The 13,527-nt window shown below is 52.5% G+C and overlaps 1 protein-coding gene across 1 annotated transcript; it reads right to left on the bottom strand.

The window, feature by feature from the left end:
• Nucleotides 1–2,676: 2,676 nt before the first annotated feature.
• On the bottom strand, nt 2,677–13,237 carry LOC133345818 (casein kinase I-like). The gene is made up of 9 exons (XM_061556824.1): nt 13,034–13,237; nt 12,826–12,935; nt 6,798–6,908; nt 5,356–5,504; nt 4,808–5,036; nt 4,464–4,634; nt 4,155–4,303; nt 3,219–3,396; nt 2,677–2,815 (listed from the first exon to the last, which is right to left on the bottom strand). Exons 2-9 carry the CDS (start codon nt 12,899–12,901, stop codon nt 2,715–2,717), a joined length of 1,164 nt encoding a protein of 387 aa, XP_061412808.1. The 5' UTR covers nt 12,902–12,935; nt 13,034–13,237; the 3' UTR covers nt 2,677–2,714.
• Between the last annotated feature and the right edge of the window lie 290 nt (nt 13,238–13,527).

Below are 13,527 nucleotides of genomic sequence, written 5' to 3'. Positions count from 1 at the left end.
TACGACCAGTCGACCGCAGGCGTACAAAAACGTTCAGCGACGAACCCAACAATTTTCCCTTTTCAAGCGAACCTGTCGCTGGGCAGGCCGCACGTGGTGGGTGCGCCCACCTCTTCCAAGACATCCGGTCAGCGTGGAAGAGGACAGCAAAAACCCTACACGGCTCCCTCTCATGGAAGTCCTTCTGCCATCAGTGGTGCGAGCAAGCGAGCAACCGCAGGGTTGCACCCGCACCTCGTGTGACTGAAAAAGCGAGGGCCAATGCGCCAAGCGGTGACTCATGCCGCCCTGCCAATCGGCGGCAACCGTTGCCATCAACCCACTGGAACCGGTTTGTCAGAACTGTGAACGTATTCTGAAGATGGTTATCGGTTTTGATTATTTTAACATCCGTATAATGTACCCAGCAAGCCACGCCGCCTGACAGCCTGCGACATGCTCAGCCTGCACTGCCACCTGGTGCTCGCATGCAGTCCTGCATGCCGGGCCCCAGCCTCGCACTGCACTGCCGCTCGCTCATGCACGCACCGCACGCCGCACGCCGCACACCGCCAGATTATGAAGCCAAAAAATAAATCTGCCTCCTGGGGCGAAGATATATAAAAAAAATAATTTGAAAAATAAATTTGCTGTATGGATATAGCCGCGGCCGCTCCTGACGTTGGTCAATAGAGAAAATGAAAAACGCAGCACGCGTCTAAGCACCATGAAATGCGAGGGTTTATGCGCGTTATCAAAACTGCGACGCGCGTGTCCAGAAATCCAAGGTGGAGCCGGGTCGCAGCCCCCCCCTCGTCCCACCCAGAGCCAACCGGGGTCTGTACCTCCCCACACCCCCCCCCCACAATCCTCCACCTCCTCCTGCACACACCCCCGTCAGATGCCTCCGGAGGGGGTACGGGAGTGGGGCGGGGAGGTAGCTGGCGGAGCCAGCGTGAGTGGCCGAGACAACAATCGCTCTCGGCTGCATCCCCATTTTGGCACCACGCCCCACCGCCCCCCCCCCCCCCCGACAATTCTTATTTATCGTAAATTACATGTCTGCAATTATGTTAATGATTATTCTGTGTTGTCTATTATAGTTTTGCGTGAAATAGGACACATGAGAGGAATCGCTGGCGATAAACATCTGGCAGTTCGCCATCGAGTTTCAAAAGCAAGCCCGACTCAGACACTGAATGTTGATATGAATGTTGCTACCAGTCCAGAGATGCACTTATAGAATGCTGATATAGAATGCTGATGTGATGCGTACAAAGAATTACATTTTTTGAGTGGAGGGACGGAATGTGAAGGAGGAGGCCTCATGTTGTCTGCTTATTTATTTTATTTCAGATAAAATGTTGGGGAAAGGGACCGACGGAGAGCGCGAGCGGCAGCAGCTGGGGGGGGGGGGGAGTGGTGGGGGAAGGGAGGCAGGGAGCGTTTGCTTGGAAGAGCAGCAGCTGAAGCCAGAGCAAACGGTTAAACCACCTACAACCTCAACCCACAACAAAGCCCGTGGGGGAGTGGGGGGAAGTGAGTAGCTGGCCCACTCCAATCGCTGCCCACCTTGGTGGCCGATTGCCTAACGAGAGCTCCTCGTGGTCACCGGGTCGTTCTTACCGACGTGGGAGGTGACGTGTTTCTGGAAAGCGATAGCGCGTTTCAGGAGCAGCGACGCCTCGCCCCAACACCCGGTGACCGAGATCAACGCGCTCCGTCCACGAACGTTTTTGTCACCTATTTCATAAATCCGGCCGGGTGCTCGCCGGGAGAACGACAGTGGCTCGGCAATCGGAAGGTCACTGGTTCAAATCCTGGTTGGGGCTCGACTCGGCCCATCCTTCCGGGGTCAATAAAATTAATACCACTTTGTGGGGAGATCAACAGCGGTCATCCTAGGAGAGAGACTCGCCCCTGCCAAAGGTCAAGTGAATTTCCACCACTGGCTCAAAGAAGATGACCACTGCCTCAACACTCATTTGACGGGCCACCACTTTTAACCCTCAGACTTTATCCATTTCGTTAACAAACTGCCACCACTTGAGGGGAAGGGCCCGGCCGGTGTTATTTGGGGCGAGGGGCGTTGTTCTGGAGAGGGGTTTGTTCGGCGAGGGCGGAGGCGCTGGCCGGGGTGAGTTACCGTCATGAACGCGCCAACGCGTGTCCGTTTGGCATAGTGGCGCAGTCGCTCAGTGGCAGGCGGCAGTGAGCTACAGTACTATCCCGACGAGAGGCCAGCGCAGTGACAGGGAAGAGACAGCACCGTCAATTCCCTTACGCGCACGCACGCACAACGCACACATGAGCACGCACGCGCACCACGGCGTTTCTTCACTCGCTCACCACCATCAATCTCCCCGCACGCCACGATACCCATCGACAATCTCCATCTCCGCCGGTGCAGAATCACAAGTCTCCATTTTCAGCAACGCACTCCTCATAGAGGACGGTGGAGCGAGAAGCGAGGAGGAGGGGGGAGCGAGGAGGGGTAGGGGCGAGGAGCAGGGACGAGGAGGAGGGGTAGGAGTGAGGAGGAGATGTGGCCACCAGAGCCAGACAGTTTCTCTCTCTCCACATTCACAGGGGGTGGGGGGTGGGTGTCGAGGTGGAACTATGTAAGAGGAGTAGGGTTAAGAGGACCATGGATACAGCTCAGGGTCATGTGGATTTGTGTATGGGGGGAGGCCTTGCCTTGGAGGCGACGCGGGGGAGGGGCTCCTGCCCGCCCGTCAGGTCGGAGGAGGATCGGTTGACGGGCGCGGCGCGGTGCAGACGCAGCTCACCTTGCGGTCCTGCTCGGGGCGCACGGATGGACGGGTACCCACCACCCCTACACACACACGCGCGCGCGCACACGCGCATTAGGACACATGTACACACATACACACGTGCACAGGTGAGCGCTCACAAGCACCTGTGGAGGACGCAGTGAGAGACAAGAATTATTGAAAGCTGTGCTCTGGAAATGTAAACGTTAGAGAGTAGTGTCATATGAGTGTTAGCGAGTGCTGTACAAGTCAGAGAAGAGCGATAGCTAGCAGGAGTATTTGTGAATAGAGTGTGTGAGTGTGTGGCAGACATGGGAGTGTTTGAGGAGTCTGTAGGAGTGTTGGCGAGCAAGTAGTGTGTGTGAGAGTGGGAGAAAATGCCGGGCGGCTGGTGTGTGGGAGACATGGGAGTGTTTGAGGAGTCTGTAGGAGTGTGGGCGAGTGAGCCGAGTGTGCGAGGCTTGCCGGGAGGCTGGTGTGTGGGAGAGAGGGGAGCTGGCATGGCGGCGTGATCCTGCCGGATTCTGCCAGCGGCCGAGCCGGGCAACGCGCGTGTCGGCACGTGGGCGTGCGTGCCATTGAGTCGCTCCTCCCGCTCACGCCGCTCTCGCCCGGCCTCCTCCTGCCCGGCACGACTGCCTCCCTGAAGCACAATGACAAAGATCATCCGGAAAGCATTAACACATATTGTCAGGGCAAGTGCTGTTGATGAGCGCCTTTGACGGCCGACAGGTCAAGGGGGTGGGTGGCCAACACCATGCCCGGTGCTGTTGCTTACACACCACACAGGGTCCTCATTTAAGGCCGAGATGACCTAGGGAAGAAACCAAGGACCAATTAAAATATTTGCCAGTTATTGACCTTGAGCAGGAATCTAACTCGGGTAGTTCGTAGTGCAGGGCACAAACCACTCCACGACGCCTGTATATTTGGAGTTTGCATGCTCTCCCTGTGGTCGAGTGGCTTTTTCTCCAGGTCCTCCAGTTTTTCCCTCCACATTTACAATCAACGTGCGTTTAAGAGTGATACACCACTTTGTTAAGCTATCATTTGTGCCAGGTTGCTTCTGAGAAAGGGCTATATAGCTCAGTGGGCCTTACCTGGTCAAATAACAAATAGTTTAGTGTACAAACACAGACAATCCATAAATAAGTGGAAATGAACGTAACTAAACGTACAACAAAAATTATCCGTGTACCTTAAACATAAAACTCCAAACTTACTCACAATTGATCATCAAGCTCTGCAGAACAAGGGGAGGGAGAATATACAGCATACTAACGCCGAAAGTCACCTTAGTCCACGGAGACGCGTCATAGAGAGAGAGGTGGCGCAGTAGTTAGCGCATTGCGATATAACCTGGCCTGGGGGTGTGGGCACTCAGGGGTGCGGCGTCCTTACAAACTTGAGCGTGTTCCAGTCGAACACGTAGTCGTAGGAGAAGCCCTGCCGGTGGAACAGGTTGCGGAAGAGCTGTCGCAGGTACGAGTAGTCAGGCTTGTCGTCGAATCGCAGTGAGCGGCAGAAGTTGAGGTACGTCGCAAACTCGGCTACGAGCGGTGGGGGTGACAGAGCAGCACAGGGTCACAGGGTGCCCACAAGGGACAGCGGTGGGCGATGATTGCCATGCGGGGGGAGCGCGTCAATCGCGGCCGCCGTGGGCAAGATGCGCGCGCGAGGCGGGGCGTGCGGGGCGTGCGGGCCGCTCACAGGGGTAAGTCTTGCAGAGCATCTCGATCGGCGTCGACATCTTTTTCTCGCTGATGCGCTCGTATTTCTGGCGCTTTGTGGCCGCCTTGAGGCCCTGCCAGGGCAGCGAGCCCAGGTTGAAGTACATGAGCACGTAGCCCAGGGACTCCAGATCGTCCCGCCGGCTCTGCTCTGTGGAGCAAAAGCGCAGGCATGCGCACACAGACACTTGAGCATGGGGACAAGCAAAATGAACACAAACGGGTCTGGCACTGAGCACAGGGGACCCAACACATTGCCGCTGCCTTCGTGCGCAACAAGAAAACAGAACCGAACGTGGCGCCGATGGATGTGCAGTGCCGCACCGATGCCCAGGTGGGTGTTGATGGAGGCGTATCGCGCCGTGCCAGTCAGGTTTTTGTTCTCGCGGTAGGGGATGTGCTGGTGGGTGCGTGAGTCGCGGTACTTCTTCGCCAGGCCCAGGTCGATGATGTAGACGAGGTTGCCCTTTTTGCCCAGGCCCATAAGGAAGTTGTCGGGCTTGATGTCACGGTGGATGAAGTTCTTCGAGTGCAGGTACTCGATGCGGCTGATCTGCACGCGACGGGAATCGAGAGGCCAGTGCCGTCAGCGAACCATCGCGTCGTGCTCCAACAAACCTCGTCACCCATCGAGCAACGATGACCTCGCCAAATTAACCCCAACATTTTAAATTCACGGCGACGAACGCCAGGCAACGGGCAAGCTTGGGCCTGGTCAGTAAGAGTTTACCGCCTTGCCCCACTGCCCCCATCGCTCAATGAATTCTCCTCATGCGGGGCAACTATTCGATTCGCTAATCGAGTCACGATTCCTACCGACAGGAGCCGTCGCGTGAATCCGTTACACGTGAAGTGTCGGCGCGGGCCCTCACCATCTGGTCCGCGAGCAGCAGCACGGTCTTCAGGCTGAACTTGCGGGAGCAGAAGTTGAAGAGGTCCTCCATGCTAGGGCCTAGCAGCTCCATCACCATCACATTGTAGTCGCCCTCCGCACCACACCACTTGATCACGGGGATGCCGACTGCACGGGGAGGAGGGGACAAGCAAGAGTATGAGGTGGCGTTACTGGATACAGCACACAGCTTATTCAAATGCCACCGTCAGACTCCTCCTCGCACACAGACGTGATCGAGGCCTCGTCACCCCAATACATCGACCCCTCCACTCGCTCCGAATCCAACCTCAGATCAACGTCAATATGGCACTCGCCACGGTGAGCCGTGGGCATCCTCCGTGGACCCGCCCCTGCCTAGCTGGTGGGATCGATCCAAAAATAAGAAAATCGAGCTTTGATTCGAAAATGACAGCACAGGAAGTTATTTAATTTCAAACGCATCACTTCCGTGCTTCTCTTACCAAGTAGCACCATGTGCCGAAATGATGCAATCATTTTTAAGCAATACCACATTTGCTTACAAATTACTGTGAAACTGATGTAACATTATGTTAACCATTTGACTTATTTTACGTTCAATGACAAGAATGTAGCACACATTGTTAATTACATTTTCCAAGTTTAAATGCAAAAAAATACGAAATGGAATTAAAATTTAGGCCTAAAAATCTAATACGAGAAAATGGACCCCTAAATCACACAACCGTAACAGGTCGTGTACATGTCATACCTGTCAACCCCTTATCATTGCCAACCTTATTACAGACCAATTCAGACCTAAATTGGTCACCCAGTGCCCTTATAAATCTCAACATTCATCCTACAATGTCCCATCACAAGCGGAAAAACACAAAGACAAACAAAAAAAATGCCCATATTAAAACAGCTGTATGCGATATGGACCTGTACAAGAATATTGGTAAACCGTATGGGTTGACGGGTATAACATGTGTACGCGCCAGAGGTCGCAAACGGGTTTTGATTCCTTACCCATACCCGGCCGCACCAGGGTCGCAAACGGGTACCCGTACCCGGCCAGGTATGGGTACCCGTACGCTACCCGTACCCGTACCCTACCCGTACCCGGCCGGGTACGGGTAGGGTACGGGTATCGGGTACCTGATTGCGCCCTCTGGGATGAAGCCATGTTGCAGGCGCGGGTGGGTTGATTCTAGGAACTTGAATTGTGAGAAGAGACAAGACGTTGGGAAATGAGTGACAAACGGTTACTCACCAGTGACTCACGGCCTACCCGTACCCGGCCGCACCAGGGTCGCAAACGGGTACCCGTACCCGGCCGGGTACGGGTAGCCGGGTATCGGGTAGGGTACGGGTATCGGGTACCCGGTTGCGACCTCTGGTACGCGCACACAGCCAGAGAGTGAGGGAGGAGTAAGCAAATGAGTGAGGCAGCCTCACCCCCGCCCTGCAGCAGCTTGTAGATCTTGCTCTCAATGTGCAATTGAGGGTGCTTGGTCTTCACGCACTCTAGCTTGATGGCCACCTCCTCACCCGTCGCGATGTTGGTGCCTACACACACACGTGCATGCACACACACACGGACATGAGAACACACTTACGAGCGTGCACACGCACACATGCGAGCACGTACAGGCATGCACAGAGGGGGTCTCGTGAGTGCAGCACAAACTACTTTTACCCAACCCGCGATTCTATTAAGACACCCCCCCAACTTATTTAAATCACGTTTGTACTATTTTTGTTCAAGTAATTTGAGAAAATGTTAGTATTTCTCACACCGCAATTTTTGCACTGGAGCAGGCGTGCGCTGTGATTGACGCTCTTTGGTAGCGTCCTGATTGTATATTTAAGCGTCTGTGATTGGATGGAATGGATTTAATGTTCCTAATTTTAAATCCAAACCCAACCACTGTTATGTAAATGGATTTATTGGACAGTCCACAAAATATGTACAAGTGGCGATAAGTGCATTTTGGAAGGATGTGTGCATTTTTACCCATCTGATCAATATCACTGATAACATTCATTAAAAGTCGATGGCACTTTTTAAACTAAAAATGTGAACTGAAAAGCCATGATCTGGCCAAATGTTTATTGTGAGACCCTCCAAAACCCAACACTTTGAAACTGTCCCGTGTACAAAAGCTTAATATTTTTGTTTCAAATCACCGGTAAGTTCAAGAATAATTCCCGCAAACCAAATTTATAAATCAGATCCATCTAATTTCTTAAATTAGTTTATGTCAGGTGGAGGAGAGTCTTATTTGGCCAGAACATTAAGTGGCCCAACCCAAAAATGAAATACAAAAAAATGCTGGCGGCAAACCCCACGTTATATGAAATGGAGAGGCGGTCAGCGTTTGTGACGAGACTGGGAATGAATCCGTGCCAGGACCATCGACCCAGTATTACGTAATTCTGCTGCTCAATTCCCACGACCGCTGTTAAAATGAGCCTCACAAAGCCGCCTGCCCGACTCGGCCATTTCCATTCACGTGACGAATGGCCCGCCTGTGATTTAAGTAGCCAGGCCCAGGGTGAGGGGCAAGCGATGAGCAAAAACCTCTGTAATCCAGACGCTGCCTAACGACCCGTGGTAACCACAACAGCGCGTCACATTAAAACGCAACCGGTGATTGTCACTGAAAAAACACTGCCAAGGAAGAAAGGCAAGAGGAACCGCCGTTCCAACCATTGCAATACATGTCACCTCACTTCTCTTTCTGCTTCTTCCTTTCCACTGCTCTACTTTGCATTTCCTTCCCCATCGTTTCTTTACACAAGCTCTTATAACCTCACTCAATGCAAGAGAGGTGTTACACTTATCTATTACAACTTTGCTCGCACCTTTTTGTTGCCTACCACTTTACGTTATGGGTGCTTCAGCGCATGCTTGGCAACTGCGTATAAAATTAAAAACCCTCGTGTGGAGTGCCATGTTGGAAGGTGAAGAGGTGGAGAGGGATTGCGTGGGATGGAGGGAGCTTGAACCGTGCACCTGCCCATGGCCATACAACGCACAACCACATGCTGCACAGGAAAAAAGGAGTTGAGTGTTTCGATCACCGAAAATAACAACAAAAGCACAACTTAATTCTAGATTTGAAGCTTTGGTGACTGCAAGGATTCATACTCTTAGTTCTTTCAGTAGTCACGTAGGTAAAAAATGAAATTACAATTAATAAAAATAAAACAATAAAAATCACGTTTCGGAGGCAACACAAGTCTCCGTCATCAGGTGGGACCGTCAGCCAGAATTGCTGCATCAAGTGAACAACAAACTACGAAACGTCGTGATTTTTATTGTTTTATTTTTATTAATTTTATTTTCATTTTTTACCTACGTGACTTTACCGAAAGAACTATGCGTATAAAAAAACCACAACTGCTAACACCATCACACCCACAACCATCATCACTACCACCACAACCACCATCACCACCAGAATCCCCACCGCTTCAATAACTGCCACCACCTACATGACCACAACCAATAAGCACAAGCCTGAGTGGGCAGGTCATAAGAGACGAGTGGAGTGTGTGGAAATCCCTCCTGCCCCCCCCCCCCCGCGCTAACGAGATCCCTCCAGTCACCACCCTCGTGTTCCCATTCTGCTCTGCCTACAGATTATCTCTATGAAACCCTTTAATCAATCCACTGCTAGAGGAAGGCCTCCCCACAACGTGCCCATCTACGGCATTGCTTGACAACACTTCACCAAGCTGGTCAGTGCAGATTGGCGAAGGTGGGGGCACTAGGATCCGCTAAGATATGTCACTTGCTAGTGACGGCTGGGATCTAACTCAGGTCCCTAGGGAAGTGGGGCATAAGGCCAAGGATTGTTTGAAAACACTCACCGTACGTGTAACAGTGTTTCACTCCAAACGCTCCAGATAAGAGTGGGGTTCTTGGGTAATATCCCCTCCAACTTTGACCTCATCCAATCCATTAGGAAAAGTGGGCTTAAGCAGGAGACACCACGGCTAGAAGTGACCAAGGACGATGGTGTAGAATAGGAATAGAACACGTCCAAGAGGACATCCTGAGGAGATGGAACGTGATCGGTTTGCGTGCAGGTTCTGGATGGATTGTTGTATTGCAGGATTGTGAGATGTGCAGGCAGCAGTGGGTCGGAGAGGACTTCACCCAGCAGTGGATTGACCTAGTTGATGAAGAGGACTTTGACACTTACGTGGGGAACGTGTGCTTTCCGGGTATACAATGCAACATCACCTTTAAGTCACGAGTTATTTCAAACACCGGATAAGTGTTTACTAACTTGCGGGATCTGCAAAAGCTAGAGCCTTACAGCTCAACTGTAAAGCTACAATAAAAAACCCAATGGTTTGAACGACTGTACAAGAGAATGGCCTTACAAACCTAAGGTTTCGCAACGAGATTTTATCCCTTTTTATTCTGTCAAAAACCTTCCGTTCATTCCAAAACAACAAAACTTTAACTTAGCAGTACAAAAGCGAGCACCCCCTTCAATCCAGTCGCCCACTTAACAATGGCGAGTTGCCTCCTTATAACTATTATTCCGCTACTACCATGGTTCCTGTTCACGTGAACTTCACTCACAGATTCATCCACCCATATTGAGGACTCGGGCTACTAGACACTGACAGTTTCATCTCATCATCCAGCCTTCAACCACCACACTACAGGTCACAAAAATAAAAATAAATCCCCATACAGCCTTAACAGACTATTGGGACAAGTGCTATGAGCAAACACCTATGAAGGCCTGTACGGCACACACGCCCAACCGCCTTTGTCTCCATAGTGGCAATGTTCAAACAACGCACTAGGTACTCATTTGAGGCTGAGTTGACATAGGGCAGGCCAAAGAATGGTTTAGATAATTGTCACCGGTGTTGGCCCTGAGCGAGAATGGAACTCGGTTCGCCAGGTTCGTAGCGCAGAGCGCTAAAACCACTACACTAGCTATTACCACAACACTGACTCACCCACTCACCACACAACATGCATGACACCTCAATTTTCCTTCTGCTTCTTGCCTTGCACAGCTCCACTTTGGAATACTGTCCCATTGTCTCATTTCCAAGCTTTTATAATCTTGCTCAATTCAAAAAAATGTGAACTCTTATCGATTGCAACTTTGAGCCATTGTTGATCACTGCCGCTCGATGTACTGGACCTTGGCTCAGCAACTGTGTTCATAAAAAAAAACATCTTTGGGGACAGATGCACTCGGTGGAGGAGGTATGAGGTTGGGAGGGGGTTGGGGGTACTTGTAAAAACATCGCAGCCCTCGCCGTCCTTCACAAGTCAGGGCTCACATTCCTCCACCGCCCCGAGGCTGTCGCTTCACACACACACACACTCGCTCACTCACTCGCAGCTCGGCCCGATTATCTTACTCGCTATGGGACATTTGTTGTTGTTATTGCTGAACTGAACACACGGCGACGCCAAGGAGACAGAAACAAAGAGATGGGGCTGGGGCTGCAGACTTCCTCTCTCCAAGGAACGCCTGGCGGGTGGGGCGGCAGGGTTGGTGGTCACCGGAACACTGGAATACAGTCCAGTGCCGTGTGCTGCTGCTGCCAGTGGGTGACGCCGCTATGCCTGTTGTACAAGGCTCTCCATCACTGCTGTGCTGTAACATCACCGCATGCTCTGCGCGGGGGGAGGGGCTGATGCATTTCTACAACAGGCACTTGATTACGCATTGCCAATCAATACATCGATGCTTTATTTACACCCCAAAAGAAGCATTGAACGAAAAGCTGATGATGCTAATTATATATTTTTTAGATATATTTAAGACATTCCACCCATTCTTAACCCAACAATGGTCAAGGTTTTTTTTTGTTACTATACTTCACCACACTATTCAGTGATGGCTTGGTAAGAGGGGTGACAGGGCCAGTTCAGATATCACTTGCCACTCGTATTAGCTGTGGCTGGGTTCATAACTCAGCGTGCTAACTACCGCACAATGAGGCCCCAATAACAAAGCCCTATACCATCACTGAGTCTCAAAGGACTTTCAGGAGGGTATTTATACATTGGGATGTTTGGCCAATGGCATGAGAAAAAAGAATTTTGATTAATGTCGGAGGAAACCGGAGCACACCGACCATGCATACTATGGGTTAATACTCAAAGCTCCGCACAGAGAGATTTAAGAATTAATTGTCGGACTGCCATTTCCCGGGTACTTCCCAAACGTTCTAAACGCGGCAATGAGTCACAATTGGAAGGTTACGAGCCAAAAATCTGTATTTACTAATGCTGTGGAGAGTCGACGGTGGTCCTACATACAGACTACACCCTGACTCAATCTACCCCGACTCAATCTATAAAGTCCCTTATCACCAAGAGTCCGAGTCTGTTTTTCAAGGGAGTCATGGGATTTCTAGTTTTGAACGTGTTTACGATTCAGATGCCACACATGAAGATATCCTTGAGTGTCAGTTTAGCAAGACCTTATCTGGGTAAACATGTTTAAGGAGAGCAAATTTGTCAATTCACTCTTGAATGAGGACTGCTCCCCACCCAGCGGGTCGATGGGTTCCATACGACCACATCGCACCACGCTAGTCACGATCAAGAAGGAAAATCACAGAATAAAAAAATCTATATTTTTACTGCACTGCCCTCTCTGCTGCCAACCAGGTAGCCCATGGACACACGAAGTGCAAGTGGTAAAAGAGTATCGACCCAAGCTGAAACTCATCGAGTTGCTGTTAGGGTCCCTGGGGGTTCCCAACTCCAATACGGGGCATCTGGGGACGACTGACCGAGCCGTCGGCAAGCGAAGGGCACGAGTTTTGCGAAGTAACACGGACGGGAGGGAGGGCGGGTGGTCGGCCCCGTCTCCCCGTTCGCCTGTTGGGCCCGAGCCAGGCGGTGTGACTCCTGCTGCTGTCACTCAGCGCGGCCAGCCGCCAGCTGCCAGGGGGGGGGGGCATGGCCCGTCTGCCCTGCCCTATACCCGTTCCTGCTGTCTCTTAACATGCCACCAGCCTTTCCCTGATCAACAAAGCCTTGCCCCGGCGGCTTATCCTGCGATTGCTATCTTAGAGCCCTGCCCAAACTTGCCCTCCTTTTGTCCTGCCCAAGCCTGGCCCTGCCCGCTCGGGCGTCGAGTCATCCGCGCCAGATGACCCGCATTCCACGTTCACAGGGCGGTGCCCAGGTCCGGACCATCCCGACTCGAGTTACCTCGAAGCAAGAAGGCAATCTCCCTCCCCTCCTCTCTCCCCTCCCCTGGAGCTGTGGGGTCCCACGAACGCGTGGGGTCTCTCCCGCCCTGCGGATCGCAGCGAAGCCGCCCAAAGGGCTACGGCTTACCGCGATACCGAGAGTAGCGCCGCGGCCTAGTAGCGCACGATCAGCCTGCGCGCACAAGCTACTTTCCTAGCCGGGCTACCGACCAAGGGACCTCATACACCGGCAGAGGCGAGGCAGGCCGGGGCACTCGGGGAAACTCACCCAGGTAGATGTCGCCGAAGGAGCCGCTGCCGATTTTGCGGCCCAGCCGGTACTTATTGCCGATGCGCAACTCCATGGTACGAGGCCGGGTCGCCGTGGCGCTCGCCGAGCTGCGGGGACAATGGTGGCTTAATGTCAACAAACGTACCCACCCGAGCAACAGAACGCCCCGCGCGAAGTCGAGCCTTTCAACCGCGACCCTACTCACGTCTTGCGCGGGATCGCAGAAATATTGGCGCCGGCGAGCGCGGGGACTTGTGCGGGATATGTTCCGCTCGAAATGTTGGCGGCTGAGGCGCGCGAACGCGGCGGATGCGGCGGATTGAAACGTTCACCCTGAGCCTTCTCCTCCTAGCTGCTGCCGCCGGTGGCCATGGTTGTCGGGAGCGTGACGTCACGCGGCGCTTGGGACTGCGCGTGACGTCACGCGGCGCGTGCGATGGGGTGTGTGTGGGGGGGGGTGTCTCTGCGCGCGTGACATCACTGCGGGGTGGGGGGGGAGGAGCTGCGCGTGACGTCACAAGGCTGGAGGTGCGCGTGGCGACGTCACCGCGTGGACAGGAGTGACGAGGCCTAGGCAAGGTCAAGTAAAAGATAAAAAAACTAGCCTACCTTTACCCTACCTTTTACCCTACCACAATACAATCACTCTACCCTTGCCGTTTAACTTTAGCAAGGTAAGGTAAAAGGTCAAAAGCAACG

Source organism: Lethenteron reissneri, chromosome 3, assembly GCF_015708825.2.
Source record: "Lethenteron reissneri isolate LAM-NWPU_2019-01 chromosome 3, ASM1570882v1, whole genome shotgun sequence".
Lineage (NCBI taxonomy): Eukaryota > Metazoa > Chordata > Hyperoartia > Petromyzontiformes > Petromyzontidae > Lethenteron > Lethenteron reissneri.
This window is presented reverse-complemented; position numbering and strand designations above follow the sequence as displayed.